At 40.4% G+C, this 21,891-nt stretch overlaps 1 protein-coding gene across 2 annotated transcripts in view; it reads right to left on the bottom strand.

The window, feature by feature from the left end:
- Nucleotides 1-1,653: 1,653 nt before the first annotated feature.
- Nucleotides 1,654-21,891, bottom strand: part of limch1a (LIM and calponin homology domains 1a) — a 30,280-nt gene continuing 10,042 nt past the window's right edge. The window contains exons 8-28 of one of the 2 annotated variants that reach the window (XM_053332572.1): nucleotides 20,989-21,116; nucleotides 20,664-20,734; nucleotides 18,811-19,012; nucleotides 18,414-18,626; nucleotides 17,643-17,951; nucleotides 17,176-17,451; nucleotides 10,595-10,724; nucleotides 10,337-10,494; nucleotides 9,432-10,086; nucleotides 8,371-8,469; nucleotides 7,654-8,154; nucleotides 6,209-6,311; nucleotides 6,032-6,057; nucleotides 5,725-5,838; nucleotides 5,474-5,566; nucleotides 4,567-4,768; nucleotides 4,351-4,450; nucleotides 3,937-4,011; nucleotides 3,673-3,781; nucleotides 3,268-3,370; nucleotides 1,654-2,550 (exon numbers count right to left, since the gene is read on the bottom strand). In XM_053332572.1, coding sequence (XP_053188547.1) covers nucleotides 2,525-2,550; nucleotides 3,268-3,370; nucleotides 3,673-3,781; nucleotides 3,937-4,011; nucleotides 4,351-4,450; nucleotides 4,567-4,768; nucleotides 5,474-5,566; nucleotides 5,725-5,838; nucleotides 6,032-6,057; nucleotides 6,209-6,311; nucleotides 7,654-8,154; nucleotides 8,371-8,469; nucleotides 9,432-10,086; nucleotides 10,337-10,494; nucleotides 10,595-10,724; nucleotides 17,176-17,451; nucleotides 17,643-17,951; nucleotides 18,414-18,626; nucleotides 18,811-19,012; nucleotides 20,664-20,734; nucleotides 20,989-21,116 — 3,693 coding nt within the window. In that variant the 3' untranslated portion in view covers nucleotides 1,654-2,524. Of the gene's footprint in view, nucleotides 2,551-3,267; nucleotides 3,371-3,672; nucleotides 3,782-3,936; nucleotides 4,012-4,350; nucleotides 4,451-4,566; nucleotides 4,769-5,473; nucleotides 5,567-5,724; nucleotides 5,839-6,031; nucleotides 6,058-6,208; nucleotides 6,312-7,653; nucleotides 8,155-8,343; nucleotides 8,470-9,431; nucleotides 10,087-10,336; nucleotides 10,495-10,594; nucleotides 10,725-11,117; nucleotides 11,157-17,175; nucleotides 17,452-17,642; nucleotides 17,952-18,413; nucleotides 18,627-18,810; nucleotides 19,013-20,663; nucleotides 20,735-20,988; nucleotides 21,117-21,891 lie in introns of both variants that reach the window. The other variant, XM_053332563.1, reaches the window with a different exon arrangement.

The raw sequence follows: 21,891 nt of genomic DNA, 5'->3' as shown, positions 1-21,891 counted from the left end.
TAGGGGTCACATTAGGAAAAGTCGAACTTAAAGTAATGTGTATTGGGTGTTTTCACAGCTTTCAAATGTAAAAATGGGTCAAAATTGACACTGTGTAGTATGTAAGGGTTCATTAATCGGTCCCCAGTTACAAGTTTTTTATCTTAAGTTAAAGTCCGAAATTCAAAGTCCTTCTTTTGTAAAATTACACAAGTGTCAAATATATTGACTCCAAGTAGACCAAACTAGCTCCACCTCTGGCAGCTACAACAGATAAATGCTGATTACACACTGATGCTTCAGCATTAGACAGGGGCAAAACAAGTACATTTACTTAAATATTTGTATACTTTTACTAAATAAGGTTTTTTTTCTGCAGGACTTTTATTTGTAATGGAGTATCTTTAAATTACTGTTGTGGTACTGTCGACCACCAGACTAAACTTGTTAACTGTATATAAAGTAGTTAAAACTTGCTCCACCTCCAGCAGCTACAACAGTAACATATGGCTCACACACACTGTCATATAAAGGAGTCAGTAAAAGATCTGAATACTTCTTCCACCTGTTTATTATGTTGACATATTTCTCTACAGTCTGAATCACTTAATAGCTCACTTAAAATGCATCTCAATTGAAAAAAAAGCATAATAAATCCACAAGGCAACACCCCATTTAAAATATTTTATTGATAAACATACACTTGCTATAAAAGACAATGAACTGAGCGCTCTATTCCTCTGAGTGATGAAGACGCTGTCATGTGACCTCTGCTCCAGATACTCGCAGTAACACAGAGAGGAGAGAGAGATCAGACTCTGGGGAGGCAACACTTGTGATAGAGGCAGACGAGGAGAGATTGTAGGACATTTTGAATGGACATAATACAGGGATTAATTAACGAGGAAGCAGCAAATAATGTGTCATTGGTTTAGCTCGTAGGAAGGGGTGGAAGAGGACAGCAGGTGATTAGGAGACGCTGATCCGTTTTAATATATTTTTTGCTGGTATGGAACTGTGCTTACAGTCAAATCACACACTGCATACATACTTATACATGCATGATTTCATACACATATGCACACACTCATCACACACCCACACATACACCCACACACAATGTGCTTAGACTCAGAGGTCCGTGTGAGTGTGAAATACTCCCTCACATACACTAGCTTTCATTACATAAGGCACTGATTCGGATGCAATCAACCCATGAGAATAAACGATGGTTAAAACATCTTAAAAGGGAAAATATTTAAAGTATTATTACTAACATGCATTCTCATTCTTTTAGAATTAATTATAATGAAAATGTTCGTGTGGGTTAATCCACCACACAGTTAAGAGCGACTGCATAAAAATTCAAAACCATGATGATGATGATGATGATGATGATGATGTACAACATATTAAGAGGAAAGTTAAACTGCCAAGAAGATAAAAACCTACATCAAACTCACACGTTTCCATCTGAGCAACACTCACAATAACTTATATATGTTCTTCTCTCATGCAAAACTGTAAACACAAAACCCAAAAAATGAATGAGAAGGTATGAGTAAGGCATTATAATGGTCAGGCTACTTCAGGTTATCCAACCCGAACCACTTTACATCACACTCAGTGGAGTGGAGTCACATGATCAGTGCAGAAGCAGGGGTTAATGATTCTGGGACTGATGTGTAACAGACAGTAGTGTTTAGCTTGTGTAGCATAAAATACTTAGCTTGTACTGCAGTAGAACAGATTATTATTATTCTAAACTTTGTGCTGAGTATGGATGTGCAAAGTCATAAACACACTGATTTCTTAAATACATGCTACACATATTTTTAAAAAAGGGTATACATGTGTACAATTCAAGTCCCAGTGAAATGAAAAATAGATTTCCCCCTTAGTCTTTCTGTTAATTGTGCAATCACTGTCTCTCTTCCTGTAAAACGGTTTCAAATGTTTGATGACTCATGCAGCACTCAGGGGTCTTTGCCAAAGTTCATCCAATCAAATGTGATTCTGGGTGAGTAGGTAGCCATGCTGGTTATATAAAACCACACTTCACCATTTGTGGGTCCAATAGATAACAGAGCAATATGGAGAAAGATAGGAAGAGATGTGTGTTTGGATATCAGCGGGCAAAAACTAAAATCTAATTCATTCATCTCTTCCCAGGTGAGGGAGGTGTGTACGGAGCCAAAGGTCTTCTCTTTACAGCTCCATATTGCACTTAACTTGGTAAGACCTGCCCACTTTTTACTGGTCCAATAGAAATGCGAAAGGTTTGATTTCAAATCTCTCAAATATTTAATTTCACTGGGACTTAAAGAAGCATGTACTGTACTTAATGTGCGTGTGATATTAAGCCAATAGTCCAGTTTTGTATTCAGTATCCGTAAAACTGAACAATGATTCCAGAGTTCTGAGGAGATTCCGAGGGTGAGGGTTCCGGAATTTTCCAGACTGTCCAGGATGTGTCACTCAGGGTTCTAGAATGTTTTCTGTCCAATCACTGCCAGTGATGGTCAGGGTTCCGGAATACAGGTCATCATAGAGTGGTGGGCTGTCCCCTGCCTGCACACAAACACATGACGGTGTATTTAAAAGTCTGTAGGACATGGTCTCCTTTCATAACTTATTAAATGTTAGTGTGGAGGCCATATCCACAGCCATACCAAGATCTAAGGTTCTCGCACACTCACCCACATCATTACCACGCCATTTTAGATGTTTAGATTTATAGATCTTTATTTTTAGATAGGTTTAGAATGTTAGATTGAGTAATTACAACATGCATAATGACGCTACTTTAAGTCAAAATGTAACGTAGCTGTGTAGCGCTTGAGTCATGACAGTCCCATTATGGTGTCACATGTAAGTAAGTGTAAGTATTTACTTCACAGTTTACCGAACTGTCATGACTCCAGGTGGATAACTAGCTCTGGTTATATCGAAGTGAAATTAAAGGTTGCATCTACAAGAGGAACAGACTGAAGATGACTCTGCATGCTGCTCTGTGCTCTTGGTTTGTGTTTGTTGACGGGGTATCATCTTTGGATACTAGAGCTAAAGTGCTGTAACCTGATTACTAAACTGGATGCCAATGTATTTGAATAAAGTCAACAGCTGTGCAGAATAACCTGTACTTCACCTTGTGCCATCTGAAAGAATTGTTTGTCCCAAGTTTATTCATCTTTTGTCAACAGCTACTCATCTCCACATCGTCAAATGTGTATATTATCTATGTCAGTCTCTGTTTGTCTGTGCATGTGTGTGTGTACTTGTTCTCACCTCGAGATGCAATATAGCAGTCATGACAACTCAGCAGTCCATTACGAATCCTGACGTCTGTCCCTGCTGTGGCATCACCCAGCTGCCCCTCACACACTCCACACTGAGGAGAGAAATACAGTTTAAAATGAACATCACACACAGAGAGGATAGTTTATCACTATCAAATGCCTATTAAACATGAGGGACACCTTTCACTCCTGTAGTACTGTAAGTTAAGTTCAACCAGTTAGTATACATGCTATACTTGTATGTACATTATGCAAACCTTTATAGAGAAGCCAAATATGTCAGATCTGCCAACCTTAGATAACTGATAGCAATGTTTTGAATGTGTGTGTGTGTGTGTGTGTGTGTGTGTGTGTGTGTGTGTGTGTGTGTGTGTATAATAGAATAACACTGTACCTTGAAACACTGCATGTGGAAAAACAGTCCCAGTGTGTCAATGATCATGGCAGCTCCTTTTCCCAGAGGTTGAGAACAACCTGTACATAATCTCTTTCCACTGACACATCTACAACACACAGAGACATACACACATGCAGCAGTGTCAGTGACATTTATTCTAATTTATCACAGTTAAGTTTATCTCATTATTCTTTATTTCTTCTTTCAAGTAATATTTTTCTCATTTGTAGTCATGCACTGTATGTGTGGATGTGTCATTACCTGCTGGGTGAAGGAGGTTGAGGTGATGATGAGGAGGGCTGCTTTTTGTCGGAGACGACGTCATGGGAACCAGACCTGTGGATAAAGAATGAAATCTCTAATTGCTATTTTTCCATGAATCCAGATATTTACTGATTATTTTTTAAATTATTTTTTTAATTTAGTGTCTTTAATTATAAAAAAAATTGTGCTATTTTTTGGGTCCTCTCACCTATCTACACAGCCAGCAAATGATTGTCATGACACAAAATACATGCGATAGAACAGTTCATTAAAATCTCAGCATCTACTTAAATAGAAACTTGAGACACATTTGTTAATAGAAAAGCATATTTAAATACATTTATATTGCAGCCACATGTGGTGAGCTTAAAACACATTTACAGCAGACACACATTAAACATCCTTGCATACCTTTTAACAGCATTTGCCTGGTTCAGCTGAGGGTTTCGGTCCAGAGAGGACGTCTTCCACAGTTCCTGTTTCTTTGAAGGCTCACCATCACAAGGAGAATCTACAAAAATACATCATAAAAACAGCGTCATTACACAAACTCTGAGTTGAACCAAAAATGAGTTGACACCTGCTGCTACATAGAGTCACATCAGTGTATTTCTGCATGGATCTCACCCTGGAAGAAATGCAGCTTGGAAGCGTGCTGATCCTCGTTCCCTGTGGAGATCTTTTGGCCATTTTGCTGCAGGGGAACGAGTCTGCTCTGTGTCTCATTGTTTTCTGGAGCTGATGAAGTCTTCCCTGCCTGGCCTGACTGCTGGTTGAACAGGCCGGAGGGATTGAGGGGCGTTACAGTCTCCTCGAGGATCTTTCTCTCCTGGAAGATGTACAGACAAAACAAGAAAGTAATGAGTTTAAGTTTCAACATTTAGACCATTCTCTTTGTGAGGCAAACATAGAAAGTGAACAGAAAGCAGATGATAACTTAACCCAACTCTCGTGCTATTGAAGGCTTTTTGGATTTTTTTAAGGTCCAAACTTTTATATAGATATACAAAAACTACAGCTGCAACTACTATTAGTAAATCACATGATACACCCCCCCCCCATCCATATCCCAAAACAATCTATGTAAAAGAGAAACAAGTAATTTAAAAATAGGCTATTGTTCAAGTCCAAAGTGCAAGAGAAATAGAAATAGAATAAATAACTAATCATACCTAAGACAATAAGGCAGCAGCAGTTAAAAATACCAGTGTTATACTAATTAAAGTGCTATCAAGTGCCAGGATATATGATGCACATTTTTTAAAAATTACAGAGTGTACAGAATAAATTAGGGAACACATCTCGTTAAAGGGGGTAAGGAGATGACATGTTATATTTTTAAATAAGGTTTTATGTCAAATCATCATTTAAATGTTGAGTTTGTATATCCAAAGAGGTTGATGTCAGAGTAGATTTTTCTCCAAATCACCACTCCTGGGAGATTTGTGAACCTGACCAGATGAGCAAAAAATGACTTAAATGATGTGATTGTATATATTTTATTTTCAGTGTGTCAGTCTGTGAGAGTTTGTACCTCTTCATTGTGTTTTCTCTCCTCTTCCTCCACCTCCAGTTGTGCTTTCTCCCACTCCTTCTTCAGCTTCTCCTGCTCTTTCTGGTATTGCTCCTGCAGAGACACAAAGTGTATGTTAAATACTGTAAGTGCCAAAACACACCCAATGACAGACACATACACACTTAGACGTATGTTAACACATCCATTACTTCTGTTTTCCGTGTAACATTCAAGGAGCCTTACATGCACAAACTATTCCACCAGTGTACCTGTAGGAGGCGCTCCTGCTCCTGCTGCCACCTTTCCAGGCGTGTACGCTCTTCATTGGGGTCCCAGACCCAGTGATTAACACGTTTAGCCAAGTTCAACATGGGGGTCTCAATCTACCCAGACCCCATCAACAATCACGCGCACACATGTATACGGACCAAAAGGACAGAAAAGAGAGGAAAGGTGAGAGGACACAGTCTGACTACAGTCACTACAGCTACAGGAGATGAAGGGTCAAGACAGGGTCAAATTTAAGAATGAAGGAGGAACAGAAATAGAAAGCTGGAACTGCTCGAGGATACTCACAGTGACATTGCTCTCCTCGAGTCCCTCTGTAAATTAGGAAGAAACAAACAAACAGATAAAATAAACTGCTAAAAGAATAATTATGCTGTAAACAATACTTATTTACAGAAGTGTTAGTTATACTTCTGTAAATGATACTTGATTGAAAATGGTAAATCTAGGATAAAGCAGTTTTACCTGTGACAGTGGGGGAGTATTCTTGCATGCTGCAGGGTGAAACAACTGGTTGAGCCTTTTTTTCCTCTGCTGGTTTTCCGACTGATCCCATGGTGCCATTCATCTGAAAGTTAAATAATCAGCTAAATGGATAAAACACAGACTGGAAAAAAAGTGGGTCCACATTTATTCTGTCTCTATTTATCTATTTATTGAATATCATGATGTTTTTATTTGTTGTGCAAATAACATCGTATTCTATTTACTGCTGACCATTTTTCAAAAGCATACCAAAGGAGCTGATTTTTTCCTACCTTCCAGGCAGTCACTGGCTTCAGTTCATGTAAATGCAATATTAAAATCAACTTGAAGAGACTCGAAGCTTGCTTTCCATAAAGGCAATCTATCACAGTGCACAACTGAGGACAGTTTCAGGTCCTGCTCATATTCTACACTGTGAGTTTCAACCTTCTGGCAAAAGATAAAGTCCCTTTATGTAGATAGGACCACTTCTAATATGCTTTTATACCAAGATGTGATGTGTTTTTAAATTAGGGAGCTAAAAAATGCAGCTGGTTCAGTGTAATGTGTAGTGTAGTAGAGTGTAACCATATATTTTGTTTTTTAAAATTGTTTTGTAATGTTTTATGTCTCTGAATTGCATATTGCAGTTATTTATCTTTTAGAAGTTCAGACTCAAACACAAATTTCTCCACAGGGATATTTGTTTAATTCTCTTCTCTCACCTTGCTGTTTGTGTTATATCTTTAGTAGTAATGAAGACAAAAAATTATTTCTGTGGGGGAATAAACTCTGCTGTGTTGGTATATTTAACTGCTTCAGTGGCCAGAGTCTGCTGCTGAATTGGAAAACATTAAAGGCAAAAAAGCAACTGTATTCACAATATTTTAAGAATCTTTTAAGAAACATCCATATTGGCATTGTTTTTCTCCTTTGTTGACTGGTGCAAATCATTACCTGACCTCTTATGTTTCAGATGTCAAAGATATAAGATACAGATAACTTCTCTTAAGCTTAAAGGCTAATTTAAATATCTTTAAGTTAATTTGTATGTTGCACGAATAAGACACTGAAATAAGTGTCTGCTTTATAGCTAGAAAAACATTTAACAATCTAAAACCCAATGGTATGCTCTTGAAAATTGTCATTAATGATCAACATAATGTGAAAGTTGAAGTAAATAGCCAGACACAAGAAAGCATAGGTATCCTTTAACACAGGGGTCTCCAAACTATTCCACAAAGGGCCATGTGGCTGCAGGTTTTAGTTCCAACCAATCAAGAGCACACCATTTGACCAATCAGCTGTCTGAAGACTGAGATCAGCTGATTAAATGAATCAAGTCTGGTGTGCTCCTGCTTGGTTGGAATGAAAACCTGCAGCCACATGGCCCTTTGTGGAATAGTTTGGAGACCCCTGCTTTAACATGTCACCTATAGTGTTACCTGTCCATTGCTTTGGACTTCCAGGGGAAGCGATTCCACATGAGTCTGCGTGAGTTCTGTCACAATAGTCGTCTTGATGACACAGTTTCTGCCACCGAGCAGAGAGCTGATGGTGGAGCCTGAGGACGAGGGGGGTTTCTCCATCTGACGAGGGGGTAACTGCGCTGCCATCTCTTGAGTGGATGCAGTCTGTTTGGAGGGGTCCTCTGTTTCCATCTGTTTGGAGGGGACCTCTGTTTCAGTCTGTTTGGAGGGGACCTCTGATTCAGTCTGTTTGGAGGGGACCTCTGCTTCAGTCTGCTTGGAGGTGACCTCTGCTTCAGTCTGTTTGGAGGGGACTTCTGTTTCAGTCTGTTTGGAGGGGACCTCTGCTTCAGTCTGTTTGGAGGGGACCTCTATTTCAGTCTGTTTGGAGGGGACCTCTGTTTCAGTCTGTTTGGAGGGGACCTCTGTTTCAGTCTGTTTGGAGGGGACCTCTGCTTCAGTCTGTTTGGAGGGGACCTCTGTTTCAGTCTGTTTGCAGGGGACTTCTGTTTCCGTATTTTTGCAGGGGACCTCTGTTTCCTTTAGTTTGGAGGGGACCTCTGTTTCAGTCTGTTTGGAGGGGACCTCTGTTTCAGTCTGTTTGCAGGGGACTTCTGTTTCCGTCTTTTTGCAGGGGACCTCTGTTTCCTTTAGTTTGGAGGAGACCTCTGTTTCCTTTAGTTTGGAGGGAACATCTTTGTTCTCCTCTGGTGAGTGCAGAAGGGAGGCAGGTGGAATGGTGACCGATGAGTCCTCTGTAGCCTCTCCGTTCACTCGCACCAACCCGTCCATCTGAGTGGGACACACACACACACACACACACACACACACACACGGAGGTCAGGATTAAAGTGATAGTAAGATGGAAATTAAACTACAGTATTTTTCATACTTAGAGAGTCACAAAAAATAATGGGATGCAGTGTCTATGTGCAGTTTAAGGAGCTCATCTGACATTTAAGAGATCAGTTGCAGCTCCTTTTGAACCAAATATTCTCCAACGATTTTATTATTGTACTTTTTAGCCGAGCATTTCATTTTTCTAAACAACTGTCTTAAAAAATACAGAAAAAACTCACCACCTGTATTTTTATTTGGAACTATGTTTTACAGGTCCAATGTGGAGAGAGCATGATCTGCCACAATGAGCACTAATCAAAAAAGAAGTTTAGTCTATATTTGTATTCATCCAGCATTTAAGTAGATCAAAAGCTAACATTATTTGTATGTCAATCAGGGCTTGGTATCAGTACTCAATACCTTTAAGGTTCTTCAAAGAGCGTTTGTGTAAAAGTCAAATAATTTAGATTTATTTAGTTGTGGCATTTTATGCAATTTAATGCTTCTATTCACATGATGTGTATCGAATGAAGCACTCAATTGGTATTGGTATCACTTTAAGGGTACTTGGTTTGGTACTGGTATCGTAATTTTTTAAACAATACCCAGTCCTAGATGTCCCATGTCAATAGTTAGATGAGATATTGTCTTTTGGAGAAGTTAAAAGCCACACCCCCCTTTTGAAGGAAGTTGATTCTTGATCCTGCTCACACAGCTAACTCATCTTCAAACTGCACAAGGAGAACTAAAGAAGGTATCCATGACTTTATGTGAGTCTGGTTAAGAAATGAAAATGGTAAAATGTCCTAAAAGCTAAACAACCCCTTTAATGAGAGCATGCAGTCAGGTAATAAGGTGGAATGGGTAAGTGTCAGAGGATGCTGGCTGGATCTGTTTTGGTATCAACCCCTCACCTTGACAGGTTTGTGTCCAGATTGCGAGTTCCGGGGCTGGCAGTAAGGTTTGGCCGCCAAGAGAGGAACAGGTCTGGCGGACACAGATGGAAAGGAGGGGAGTGGGTGTACAGGTGTTGGGGTGTGAGACTGCACTTCAGTCTGAGGTGGAGTCTGTTTGGTTTCAGGCTGTGCGTCTTCTTTAATCGGTTGTTTGTGTGTGCTTGGAGACTCAGTCGGTTGGGTTTCAGATTCATGAAGGTCTTGGGAATGAGGGGGCATGTTTTCTAAGTGTGTGACAGAGGGGAGGGGGCTTTTAGGTGCTGAGGGGCTGGAAGAGACAGCATCCGAAGTCTCTTGTTGAACAGTTATATCTATCTGCATGTCTTCAGGTTTTGTGTGCTTCTGGTCCATTGTAACAGTTGATTCTGGTTCATGCAGAGGGTCCAATGTCTCAGAGTCATGAGCAGGTTCAGAGTCATGAACAGGTTTGTGCTCTTTGTCCACCTGGTCTGGGTCCGGTTTGGGTTTTGAAGTGGATCTGGGGAGTTTTAGACTGTCCAGTGTTGCGTCGCTGATGGTGAAGCGGAGAGCATAACGCTGTAAAATCATGGCTGCCTCCTCTGGAGTTGCTGCATTCTTGTAGGCTTCTCGCAACTCTACCTCCCTGCGCTCTCTGGAGTAATTTAGAGAAACACACATTATTTAAATTAAAACATTTTATAGGATAAAGAACAGCACAAAGTCAAGAGGTTGTGATATGTGGCACAATAAGCTAATTAGATGATATATTAGGCTTTGGATACACACAGAATACTTTTAACTATGATCAATTATCAAAATAAGATAAATAATTTGTCAAGTAACAAAGAGCCCAGTTTGTTTTAGAGTACACATTTTCAGAGCCATGTTCCTCCTGTCCTTACTTTTCCTCCACGATCTCTTTGTAGGTCTTAATGCTTTTCCTCTTGTTGCAGTCACTTCCCTCCTCCTTCATCCTCTTCTCAATCCTCTTCCTCTCTTCCTCCTTCTTGATCAGCTCTTGTGATGCACTGCGGCGGCGATTCTTCCAGCGAACCAGTTCCTGTCACAGGTACACATTGTCAAACAATGGTAGCATGTATTGAGGGTAATATTATTTTTTCTACAATTTATACCACTATTTCATATTGTAAGTGTCTTACACTTTGCCACTGGTCGTCGTCATCCTGGAAGTTGCTGTACTGTTCCTGCATGCGCTCATAACGTGACTGGCTCAGTGTCGGCAAATGCCCCACCTCGTCCTCATTAAGCATGTCACTCATACTCACACTCCTGAACAGGAAATAGACAGAGAGTAAACGTGTAAAGCACTGAATCATGTGACTCAGCATGTTAACTGTGTCCCATTTGACTCTGGAAAACAGCAAATATTAAAATTAGTCAGCATAGCAACAGCATTCAACCTAACAAGGTATATTAGTTAAGATGTCTATGTTAGAGTATGTGTTTCAATGTTTAATTATTTAAACCCAAAATAACAAGCAAACAAAAATAGCATTAAATAAGAAGTAAAACTAAAATGTAAAAGATGACACTAAAAAGCTGGATGTTAGTAATGATTTGAAGCTTGGCAATGCATAGTAATTAATCTGAGGTTTACTCTTCAAATCAAGTGTGCATCGTTATCATGCAGAAGTTCATCCAGATCCATGTCGATAAACTTACTCAGTGTCCTCAGACATAAAAGCAACTCGTCGGCTCATCCTAAAACAACAACAGAATAAAGTGAACAAGAGGAAAGAGCGGGTGAGGCAATGTGTAGCAAGGGTGCGAATGTCACACTTCATATCTCAAAGGGGGGAGGCATCGATTTAACACCATTATCATTTGCAGCACAAGTGGAGAGTTATCGTTTTGGTTGTTACTCACTTCCATTTGCATAAATGGCATAAATGGAGACTGGCGCATATTTATCAAATCTGAAAATGGAGGTGCAGACACATGCAATACGAGGTCAACAGGCATCTCACATCATTGGAGGTAGATCTTCGTCCTCAAGCCAGAAGGGTTTCTTTCGCGGTTGCTCGTTTATATCCCCTTTTCTCTCCTCCACCTTTCCTTTAACTCTCTCCTCCACAATCTGCTTTTCCAACTTTACCTCCTCTTTAAAAGTCGGGGCAGTAGTGGGCCTGGGCGGAGGGGTGACTGACGGAGAAGAGAAGGGCTCAGTCACATCAGTGACAGAGGCGTTAGGTATCACCATCCCTCCCTTTTGCTTTCCATCCTCCTCCTCCTCCTCCTTCTCCTGCCTCTCCTTCAGCCCTACACTTTTCCTGTGCAGGGGTTTGGAGGGCGGGGTCTGAGGTTCTGTTGCCACAGTAACGATGCTGTCGAAAACAACGATCCATGATAAAAAACCAAGATTACCGGGACATCCAAACGACATCAGAGTGAGAAAAGAATGAAACCTTTTAACCATGCTGCATCTCTGAACACACCCCAGTCAGTGATGTAATGAAATGATGATGATGAAATTTGGGGTTCCCACCAGCTGTCGTCAGCCATGCTGGTGTGCCCTTCATTATGCAGTGCAAGGGTGAGGAAACCCACTTAAACAGAGTGCAGGCAGCACTCGAGGCAGCATGTATGACACTGAATTAATGACTGACATTAAAAACCACAAAGCAGCAAATAGTGAAGATGTCAGGGAAATTTTTTTTAATGAGGATCAGTTGAATGATTATCAAAATTACTGAAACTAACTACATTATAAATTATTAAATATAAGGGGAACTTTACATAGAACTATAATATGTTACTGTCATTTCTTTAACAATTTTTGCTACCAAAGTTTAATTCCACCTTTAGAATTGGCAGAAACAGCACAGTAACTTTCCTATTGATGGATACAAGTCTGCATTGTTTTGCCCAATAATGCCTACTTATTTTGTGTACTTGCCACATTTAGCCATCAATCCAAGTAGGCATAAGTGGTATGAGCTGATTTGTGTGCCGAATTAAAATAAGAGTGGAAACTGGAAACCTTCCCCAGCGCACACAAACCAGCACTGTGCCGGTTTGGTTTTTTAAAGCACACCTGAAGGCAAAACACCTGCTCTGGATCACTGAGTGGGGAGTAGAAATAAACATGTTAAATGGGCCAAAATAAATATTTCCACACTTACCTCTAATAAGATCTAGCCATGCAGATAGATTTTGTTTTAATCTGCTGAGCTTCTTTATTTGTTGAGCTCACAGCTTTCAGAAATTACATTAAAGAAATTCAACAGCAACATATCTTCCAGTAACTGTGTCACAAAGACACAAGAAAAACAGTTACTCTCTGGTAACTTGGTATTTATTATTGAGGCTATTAAAGATGCTGCTGCTGATTTTCAATGCTGTGACCACCACAAACCTGAGCAAATTAAACAAAAACTACTGTGGCTGAGTTGCTAGATATTATTAAAGGTAAAGGTAAAAAGATAACTATAATTTTGTTTAGTTTCAACCTTTAAAGACTGATTACATACATGTTTAACAGTCAACTGGTCCATACTAAACTTGAACCCAACAACCCGAGTCATGCCAAACAAAGCCAAGGTTAGACCTCAACAACAGAACCAGAAGTCAAGATAAGTCCACACCAAAGCAGAAACTATGAGCTGATCCATATGACACATCCAACCGCAGTAGCAAATCAAAGTCAACCGGTCCTTTGAAATACAAATGGCATAAATAAAACCACATCAAGCATCCAGCTGCAGGGACTGAAACATGCTGGCATGAAACCATAACAAAAGGATCATCTCTAAATCACCCACAGGGACACATTACTGTTAGAAAGGGAAGCCATATAACATCCAAGCATTCATCTTCTTCACCAGTACAATTAAGCTTTGTTAGTCGCACAATCTCGTCATCAAACACGGGTCGTACCTTTCACTTGTCACCTTCTCTGAGTGTTTTGGTCTGCTGTGTAGTTGTTTCATGGCGGACACGGGGGCGACGTTATATTTGACTGATCCTGGTATTGGCAAGAATTGGCCGAAGCACTGATTTGTTCTGGCTGTGCTAGTTTTTTGGGACAATCCCATCCTCCGGGCCATCATATCATCCTTCGCTACGTCAGGCACAGGCTCAGGCTCATTTTCATCATCATCGTCATCATATTCATGTTCGCTGTGAGACGTTGATCGGATCACCGCCGTGTTAGGAGGCGGTTTAGGCGTTTCCATGGCATCTTTCGGTTGCTGCTGCTCCGCTCTATGAGAGACACTCTTATAATTGAAATAACTAAACATCAAGCTGGAGAATTGTTGCAAGGCGGCACATCACACCGAGGTTGTTAGTGACCTCTGCACACTGTTAGAAACCGATCCACACAAATATCAGCCCACCTGACGTTCAGTTTCTTGCTCCTGTCTGCCTGCACCTCCTTGTTCCTTGGAGCAGCATCAGTGGTGACCTCCCCTGGTGTGCAGCGTTTGGTGGCTGGCAGAGGCAGAAAACGGTGGTAAATTGATGTAGAGGCACTTTGTTTATGGAAAACTCTCGTCCTCCTCGCCATCATGTCGTCTTTCTGAAGATCTGGGATCCTCTCCTCTTCTTCCTCCTCATCTTCCTCCTCTGTTGTCCGTTCATACTGAGCCAGACGTGCATCCACTTCAGCAGGAGAGAGAGCCGCATTGGGGGTCCGTGGTGGTGCGTCAACGACGTTTGGGGTAGTTTGAGTTTGAGCGAGATCTCCTTCTACCTGGCTGTGAGAGCACCATAAAAAACTCTAACTCCAGCAACAGGGCCAAATCTATACCCAAAACCTCAAAAAATACAGCATATAAATAAAATTACAGTAAATGCAGATAGAAACATGCAAAAGCAGGCCAGAGGTGGTCACACAGAGAACAGAATAAAGATTGTAAAAGAATTTTTTTAGTAAGATCAGAAAAATATTCAGAGAATTTCCACGACAAACAGTAGAGGGTTAGAAAAGAAAACATGCAAAACTGATGCAAATCTACAAACAGCCCTCAAAGCTCAGATGAGGTTTCGATTCCACTGGGACACTTTGACCACGAGAGAGTCATGTGAAAACCTCCATCTGTGAAGTGTTTTACTGTAAGTCTGACCCATAGAGAGTCTATGGTCTGACTGGTAATTTCTAATGTTATAGAAATGCATGGTTTGTGTTTTTACTATTGCCTATAAGAATGAGACTAATAAATCGGCTAAGGCTAAATAAATTGTCTTAATACATACATATTAGCACTGTTGCAGCACATAAAATACTGTATGACATTCTTCTAAAATGTTCTAAAAAGTTTTTTTGTTGTGTTTTGTAAAAAATGAATATTGGGTCAATATCTCCTTGTTTGTGTTTTTAACACTATTGAATATCAATAATAGGTCAGGCTATGTATGTTATCACAGTAGGATATACATGCATGTATCCTTGTTTGTGTGTGTACCTTTTTGCTTCTTATTAAAACTACAAGCAAATCAGTGCAATGCAAAGGGTGCATCCAAACTACCTAATTTACTAATTCAAATAGGCTTGCATGTAAAACCATGTTCCAAAATAACACCGACAAGCAGTTTAATTAACTATTCAATGATTAGAGGAATAGAAAATCGATTTATTCTTCGGTTCACTTCATACTAACGCAAGCAACTTTGGATTCGAGCCAATGCTGTCTTGTATTTGGCCTCGTCCATACCTGTGTTCCCGCTCTGAAAGCTGGGAGACCAGGCCAATGGTAGGCATGGCTACAGTTGCCTTGGAAAGGAGTCGTCTTAGCAACTCTGTCTCCTCCCCTTCACTTGACGTGACTGTATCTATTGGCTGCTCGATCTCAGTCACACCCCCAAAGGTCACAACTTTGCTGTGACCTCGTCCAGCCTTTGCTGATCCGCTGAAAGGACTTCCATAATTTTTCTCCAGACAAGCCTGACACACAGGGGCCGGGCTAGCCTCACTGTAGATACAATCTCACAAATGAAGAACATACACACAGTAACGAACACACACACACACACACACACACACACACACACAAAGCAGGACGGGAAAGAAACAGGGTGGAAAAGAAATCATGAGCAACTACAGAGGAAGAAGAAGAGGATCAGACTGTAAAGACAAAGGAAGGATGAGGTGGAACTGATGAATCAGACAGGAAGTGTGGATGGACTGAGGGGGTCAAAGCATGGGGTTGTGTACTTAAATCAAATTAACACACATGGAAATTCACACGTACATAGTACACATACACACACACACACGCTTTTTTTTTTTTTTTTAATCTACTCTAGGTAGCCACATTTCCCTGGTAACTGCTGCTACTCTGGGAGCACAAAAAACTCTTTATCCGATCTAATGACATCAGCGCAGAGAGGAAAAACAAAGACTAAGCAGTGTTCACAGCCAACAGTCGCCTCTTTTCTTTCTTTGGTCACACACACACACACACACACACACACACAGACACACAGAGTCTCACACATACCGGCCAATTCCCGACTCAGTTTCAATGCCTGTCAAAGAAGACTGAAGAGGACTGAAGTGCACAATAATGAGGAGAATCAACAAGCAGATGAGAACATAGGGAGCGACAGAGAAAAAGGAGCGAGAGAAAACTTTGTCTAAGGAGATTTAAAACTGCTAACAAAAGAAGATACAACAGACTTAATACAGAAAAGAGCTGAGAGAATAGACAAAGACGAAGAAGAAGACTATGGAGATTTTTGAAGTTTTTTTAAATATTTCAGATCATGTTTAGTGTAGGGGACTCAGTTCATATATTCTTAAGTCTTCATTTACTTTGATGGCTGTAACAAACAACTTTTTCATTCAATCATTTCGTCTGTAAAATAACTAAAAAACTGCCAATCATGATTTCTCAGAGCCCAAGAAGACAAGACTTCAAATTGCTAAATTTTGTCATTAAACTAAGAATATTATTAAAAAAGCAGTAAATCCTCACATTTGGAACTAATAAATGCTTTCCATTTTTTTCTGAATAGATTATTTAAACACTTAGTTGATAATAAAAGGTGTTTTTTTACCAATTAATAAACTGATAAAATTACTAATCATTTCAGCTATATTACTCATGACCTGGGCTCTAGATAATTGACTATTCGCTTGGACTTCATTTTTATAACCTGAACAATCACAGTCACACCCCTTTTAAAAGAAAGTCACAAGATCCAATTAAAGTAAATGCACTTGAACCATTTTGTTAACCCCTTTTGATTTGATCTCTTCTGAAAAGTAACTCTCTGGAATTTAAAATAAATTCATTCAGACATGGTCAATTCATACCAAGGCACCAACAATGTTAAAACGTATCTTTCTTCACCACTTTTATTTTTATTTCTTTTATTTGTTTAGGCTTTTAAGTGTAACATTTTTGGAAAGAAACTGAGATTTTTAGATGGTTTTTGTGGAGGTTTTGTGGATTCAGCTGGAGGTAATCCAAAATAAAGAACCAAACCACCCACATATTCCTGCTCTGTTTGTTCAGAGACGTCACAAAACTATCTAAAGGGAGCCATCTGGGTTGTAACTTCATATGAAAGTTTGCTTGGTTTCATTTTTGCAGATTAATGACCCTCATCTGCCTGTAATAAAGACTAATTAAAACTAGAGGCACACACACACACTGTCACACATTCTCTCATCAGCTTTGAAGCACACATCCATCTACATTCCACACACTTGATATACAGCAGCTTTTTAGTGCTTTGTACGGCATGTGTGTAAAACAGAGTGTGTGTTGGGCACCTGGGTTCAGTCAGCTTGAGTCTCTCCCACTTCTGCATATCTGCCTGGCTCATGGAGGCAGGGGCAAAGTTCATTGGTCCATCCCTGTGAGGGAGTGGCCTACTCTGAGCACGCCTAAGAGCCAGGTCATCCTTCTGCTTATTAGGCATTGCCTTAACCCTTCCCTCTTCTCCCTCTTCCTTCTCCTCATCCTCCTCTTCCTCCCCATGGCGAGGGGTGGACTTTAGGAAGGGGTTGTCTCTGCGTGTAATGATGTCAGGGACTGCTTCCTTTTCACTGTCAGTGGCATCACACCGCACACGTTACGCATCAAAGTGAAACATACACACACACGTCAAACCACAGTGACCACGACACCCAGAGGGAGAAAGAGTAGGAAAATTGGAAAGAATATTCAGCGGCAAGTTAGAGGAAATTGTAGCAAAACTGCAAACTCACTCACACACACACACACACAAGCGTCTAACCTGATATCCTTCTCCTGCAGTGTTTGCTGTGAGGCTCGTCTAATTCCCTCCCAACGCTCTTTGTCTTTGTTGCTGCATACAGGTGAAGGGACAAACTGATGCACGTTGGGAGCGATGGGGCCGCGGGGAGCTCGTCTAGACGCCAGGTCATCTCTGCGAACATCTGGAACTTTCTGCACCTCTGCCTGATCCTCCCCGTCAGACGAGGAATCCCATGCAGATTTCTGGGAGCTCAAAAAGTCATTATCGCGGCGAAGGATGATGTTCGGGGAAGGTGATCTCACTGTCTGTTCCTCCATTGTTGGAGGGCTGAGGTTGGAGATGGCGTGGCAAAGTCATTTCAGAGATGCTTAAAATAATCCATTGTGCTATTTTGTGACATGCAAAGACTTGACATGCACCCATAATGATTACCGATTAGTTGCAGTGAAACGTCAAACTTGTGTGTTAGGAAAGGATTCACATCCAGCGAAACCTCTATTTTTAAAATAAACATCTGGCATGATTTAATTCAACTTCTCACAATTCTTCAAACACCAAAAATATGAGCGAGCAAGTTAGTCAGATCCGTATGCCAACACACAAAACTCTTCATAAAAAAGACAGATTTTCTTCAACCACGCAGCCACACAAAGCTAAAAGTGAAATCACACCACTAGTGTGACCGAAGCACATCAGAACTCAATTAACCATCACTATTCATTAGTGAACACGACCAAAACCGTCCAATCACAGTGGCAGCAGCTCATTTTATGCCTCTTCCTCTCTGACCTGCTGTAGCGAACGGCAGCAGGCAGAAGTTTAATCCCTGCTTTCTCCAACTTCTGCAGCCTCTTCTGCTCCAAGATGTCCTGAGCCACCTTCTCCTCTTCACTTTTTTGTTTTTCCCCATTGTTCTCAGGTGCTGGTGCCCATGTGACAGTTTTTGGGGTTCTGAATAGTTGTCTTTTACCCTCACCCTGCTCTGGGGCAGCCTTAGGGTGACTGAGGAACAGTTTGTGATGGCAGGGAAAAATTAGGGAATAAGGAAAAGGTGTGTCTTGTGTGATTCATTTCAATCTACTCAGTGTTTGTAGCTGACACTTTAGCACTTATACTAACAATGAAAATGAAATATGAATAAGATCAGCATTAAAATCATTTATTGTATTCATGTGTAGGCCATTACCTCCTCTGCTCTCCTTCCTCCATGTGTGATTTTCGGCGCGGAGTCGGGATGTAGGAGCTTGCGTTGGTTCGGTTGGGAAGAAACTGGTTAAAGGGAATTGAACTTCTCGCTTCACTGCTGGAGGTCCGTCTGGCCAACATGTCATCCTTTCGCACATCTGGCTTTCTGCTGGGGGCATCTGCCTCTGAGTCGCTGCCTCGCCCTGGGCAACAAAGAGCAATGGAGTGTAAAAGATAAAAGAGTCACGGTTAGGGTTAGGGTCTTTGCATAATAACCTCTGCAAATGTTGAACAGTTGTCAAGGCATATGGTGCAATGTTGGCTTTTATTCATCGAAAGTCAAAAAAAATAATTTGACCATTTTCATGCAACATGGCATGATTAAATTACATTTGCTTTTGTTCAGTGGCCATTTGGGACTGCCTATCTACCACTGTACCAAGTTCTGGAAAGAATAACAAGGTAGTTATGCATATCCAAACTGTGGATAACCTCTCAATGCCCTCGTGGTGTTTGAAAAAGTCTCACAAAACATTGGCACACAAAATCTGAAAATCTTATGGGAAAGTTAAAGGATTTTTCCACTTTATAACATCCTACTTTTCATAAATTTGTCATCATTCCTACCACTGCAGATAACGTTTTGCTCATAAATTGCTGACATCAGGGAACAAAGCAATACTGTTTAAAAGAAGTGAGGTTTCAAGAAGCAGACAGACAGATTTCAAACAAACTTCCAGGGTAGTAAAACCTATTTGGAAGATAAACCAAAGACAAACAGTAAAATAACTACATAAACTGTCCTTTGTAAACCTCAGTCACAGTTTACAGGCTGTTTTTTCATGCAAAGAGGTATTACTGTGTACACTTTTGGTTTTACGTCAAAATAAAGCAGTTTTTAGATAATCCGGCTAAACTGTGGACTATTTTACAATTTGCATGGTCATCTGACTGCTACCAAATCCCAGCAAAGCTACAAAAATAAGATTTAAGTTGAAATCAATAGAGCAGACATATCATTTAAATATCACAGCAACACCATTACAGTACAGGATCAGACACACTAATCACTTCTTAATCACTTCTTCTCTTGCCAACCTCTTTGTGCATGAATATATTAAACATGCTGCAGACAGAATATGATAAACTATAAATCTTCTCTGCTGGTAGGTATTGTAAATGTTACTCAGAGGGGTGACACACTTTCTCTGTGACCTGTTGGGAATGTTGGGAATGAGTTTATTCCCGGCTCTGGAATAGTGTTTTTCTTGTCACCCTCCTGCACAGACATTACACTGTCAACATGAAAGACACAAACAGGATGCCTGTGATTCCCCCGCTTCAAACACACACACACGCACACACATACACACACACACACACACACACACACACACACATGACAGGCAGGATGTTGACCTCAGTCTGCATTTCCCAGGTCCAAATCTCTAGTGATTGCTACTGAGACCAACAGCTGCTGCATCTGGGACACACACACTCACACAGACACACACACACACACAGGCTGAGACGTTCAGCTGTTGTCCACAGCCGATCTGACTGGCCATAACATACCAAGGTTAAAACCCCAACATGCATGAGATAAGCAGTGGGTCTATTTACAGAAAAGTGCTGCCTTAAACAAATCATTTGACATCTTAGGAACACATTTCTTTCTTTCAGAGTGTTAGATAAAAAGATCAATACCACTCTCATGTCTTCCTGTTAGGTGTGAGGCTATATAACCAGGAAGCAATTCATTTAACTTAACATATGGACTGGAAGCAGGGGGGAACAGCTGGCCTTGTTCTCCCTACAGTTCTCCAAAGTTTAAAGATATTAATCAGAACAAACCGTCATTGTTTCCTCGATTCACGACATCAGGAGAGGGACTGTGCTGTGAGCGGGAGCCAAAGGAATCCAGACTGTCAAAAACAAAATAAAACATTTTACAATTTCACATTTCAACTAACAACTAACAACTAAATTCATACAAGGGACATTTACATTTACAAAGAAACAGTATCAAAATTAGATTTGTTGTTGAGCTAAAAGACATAAAAAGTTATATTTAAATTATTATTTAAATCTGAAATAGTCCTATAGCATGTGTGTGTGTGTCCACATATTTGAGGTATGTGTGTGTGTGTGTGTGAGCATGTTGACAGATGTCTCTCACCTGTCTAGGGAGTTGTCTCGGGTGTGTCGTGGTGGTGAGAGGGACTCACTCCTCTCTGAATCCCAGCAGTCATAGCCGCTGTCTCTCACATTGCGTTTCTGTGAGATTTCTACAACTTCCTCAGTTTCCTGCAAACACACATGTACACACACAAAAACACATGAGCTACAAGTACAATATATGATCAAGTGCATAAAAGTAGGAAATATGCATGAGGAAGATCACTTTGGAACCCTTTTTAGACTCGTTTTTCTCTCTCACTCATTACTGGCTTCATCAAGCTGTAAAAGTGATGAGTGACTTTTTGGTGACTTTTACATTAATGTTCCTGATGGTTTTATTCAGACATGACAGGATATTATTCACAGAGACACTAATGCTTGTGTGATATTTGGCACCTGGTGTGTGAGAGTGAGCTGAGAGTTAAGAATATTAAATGTATGTATATGTATATATGTAAATTTGTCTTCATTGATTGACGTTATTAGAGAGCAATTTATGTTGCTTGTCTTAAAAATGTTTAAAAATACACAATCATTGACTGACAGAACGTCACGTATTCAATAGTTAGAATGAGTGAAGAGTTTGTTGAATTATTACTGTGATTGTTAGAAAGCTTTTTAACCTCTTCTGCTCTAGTTGCACTGTGAGGGGCAACAGTTTTATGAACTGATCTGATATTAGAAGATTGATTTCCTCCTCAAAGCTTCAAAATTGTCTTTTTCACAGTCTTTCATAGTTTATTAAACCTGATTTTGTGCAGAGGGGATGATGACGGAGATGTTAAATGTATTAATGACGTTAGACAGTGAAAAAAAAGACACATTTCAACATTATGTATACTCCCTTTACCCCTTTCACTCTGACCCCCACCTTGTAAGATTGCCATTATGACTTTTAGTT

This window comes from Scomber japonicus, chromosome 2 (assembly GCF_027409825.1).
Source record: "Scomber japonicus isolate fScoJap1 chromosome 2, fScoJap1.pri, whole genome shotgun sequence".
NCBI lineage: Eukaryota > Metazoa > Chordata > Actinopteri > Scombriformes > Scombridae > Scomber > Scomber japonicus.
This window is presented reverse-complemented; position numbering and strand designations above follow the sequence as displayed.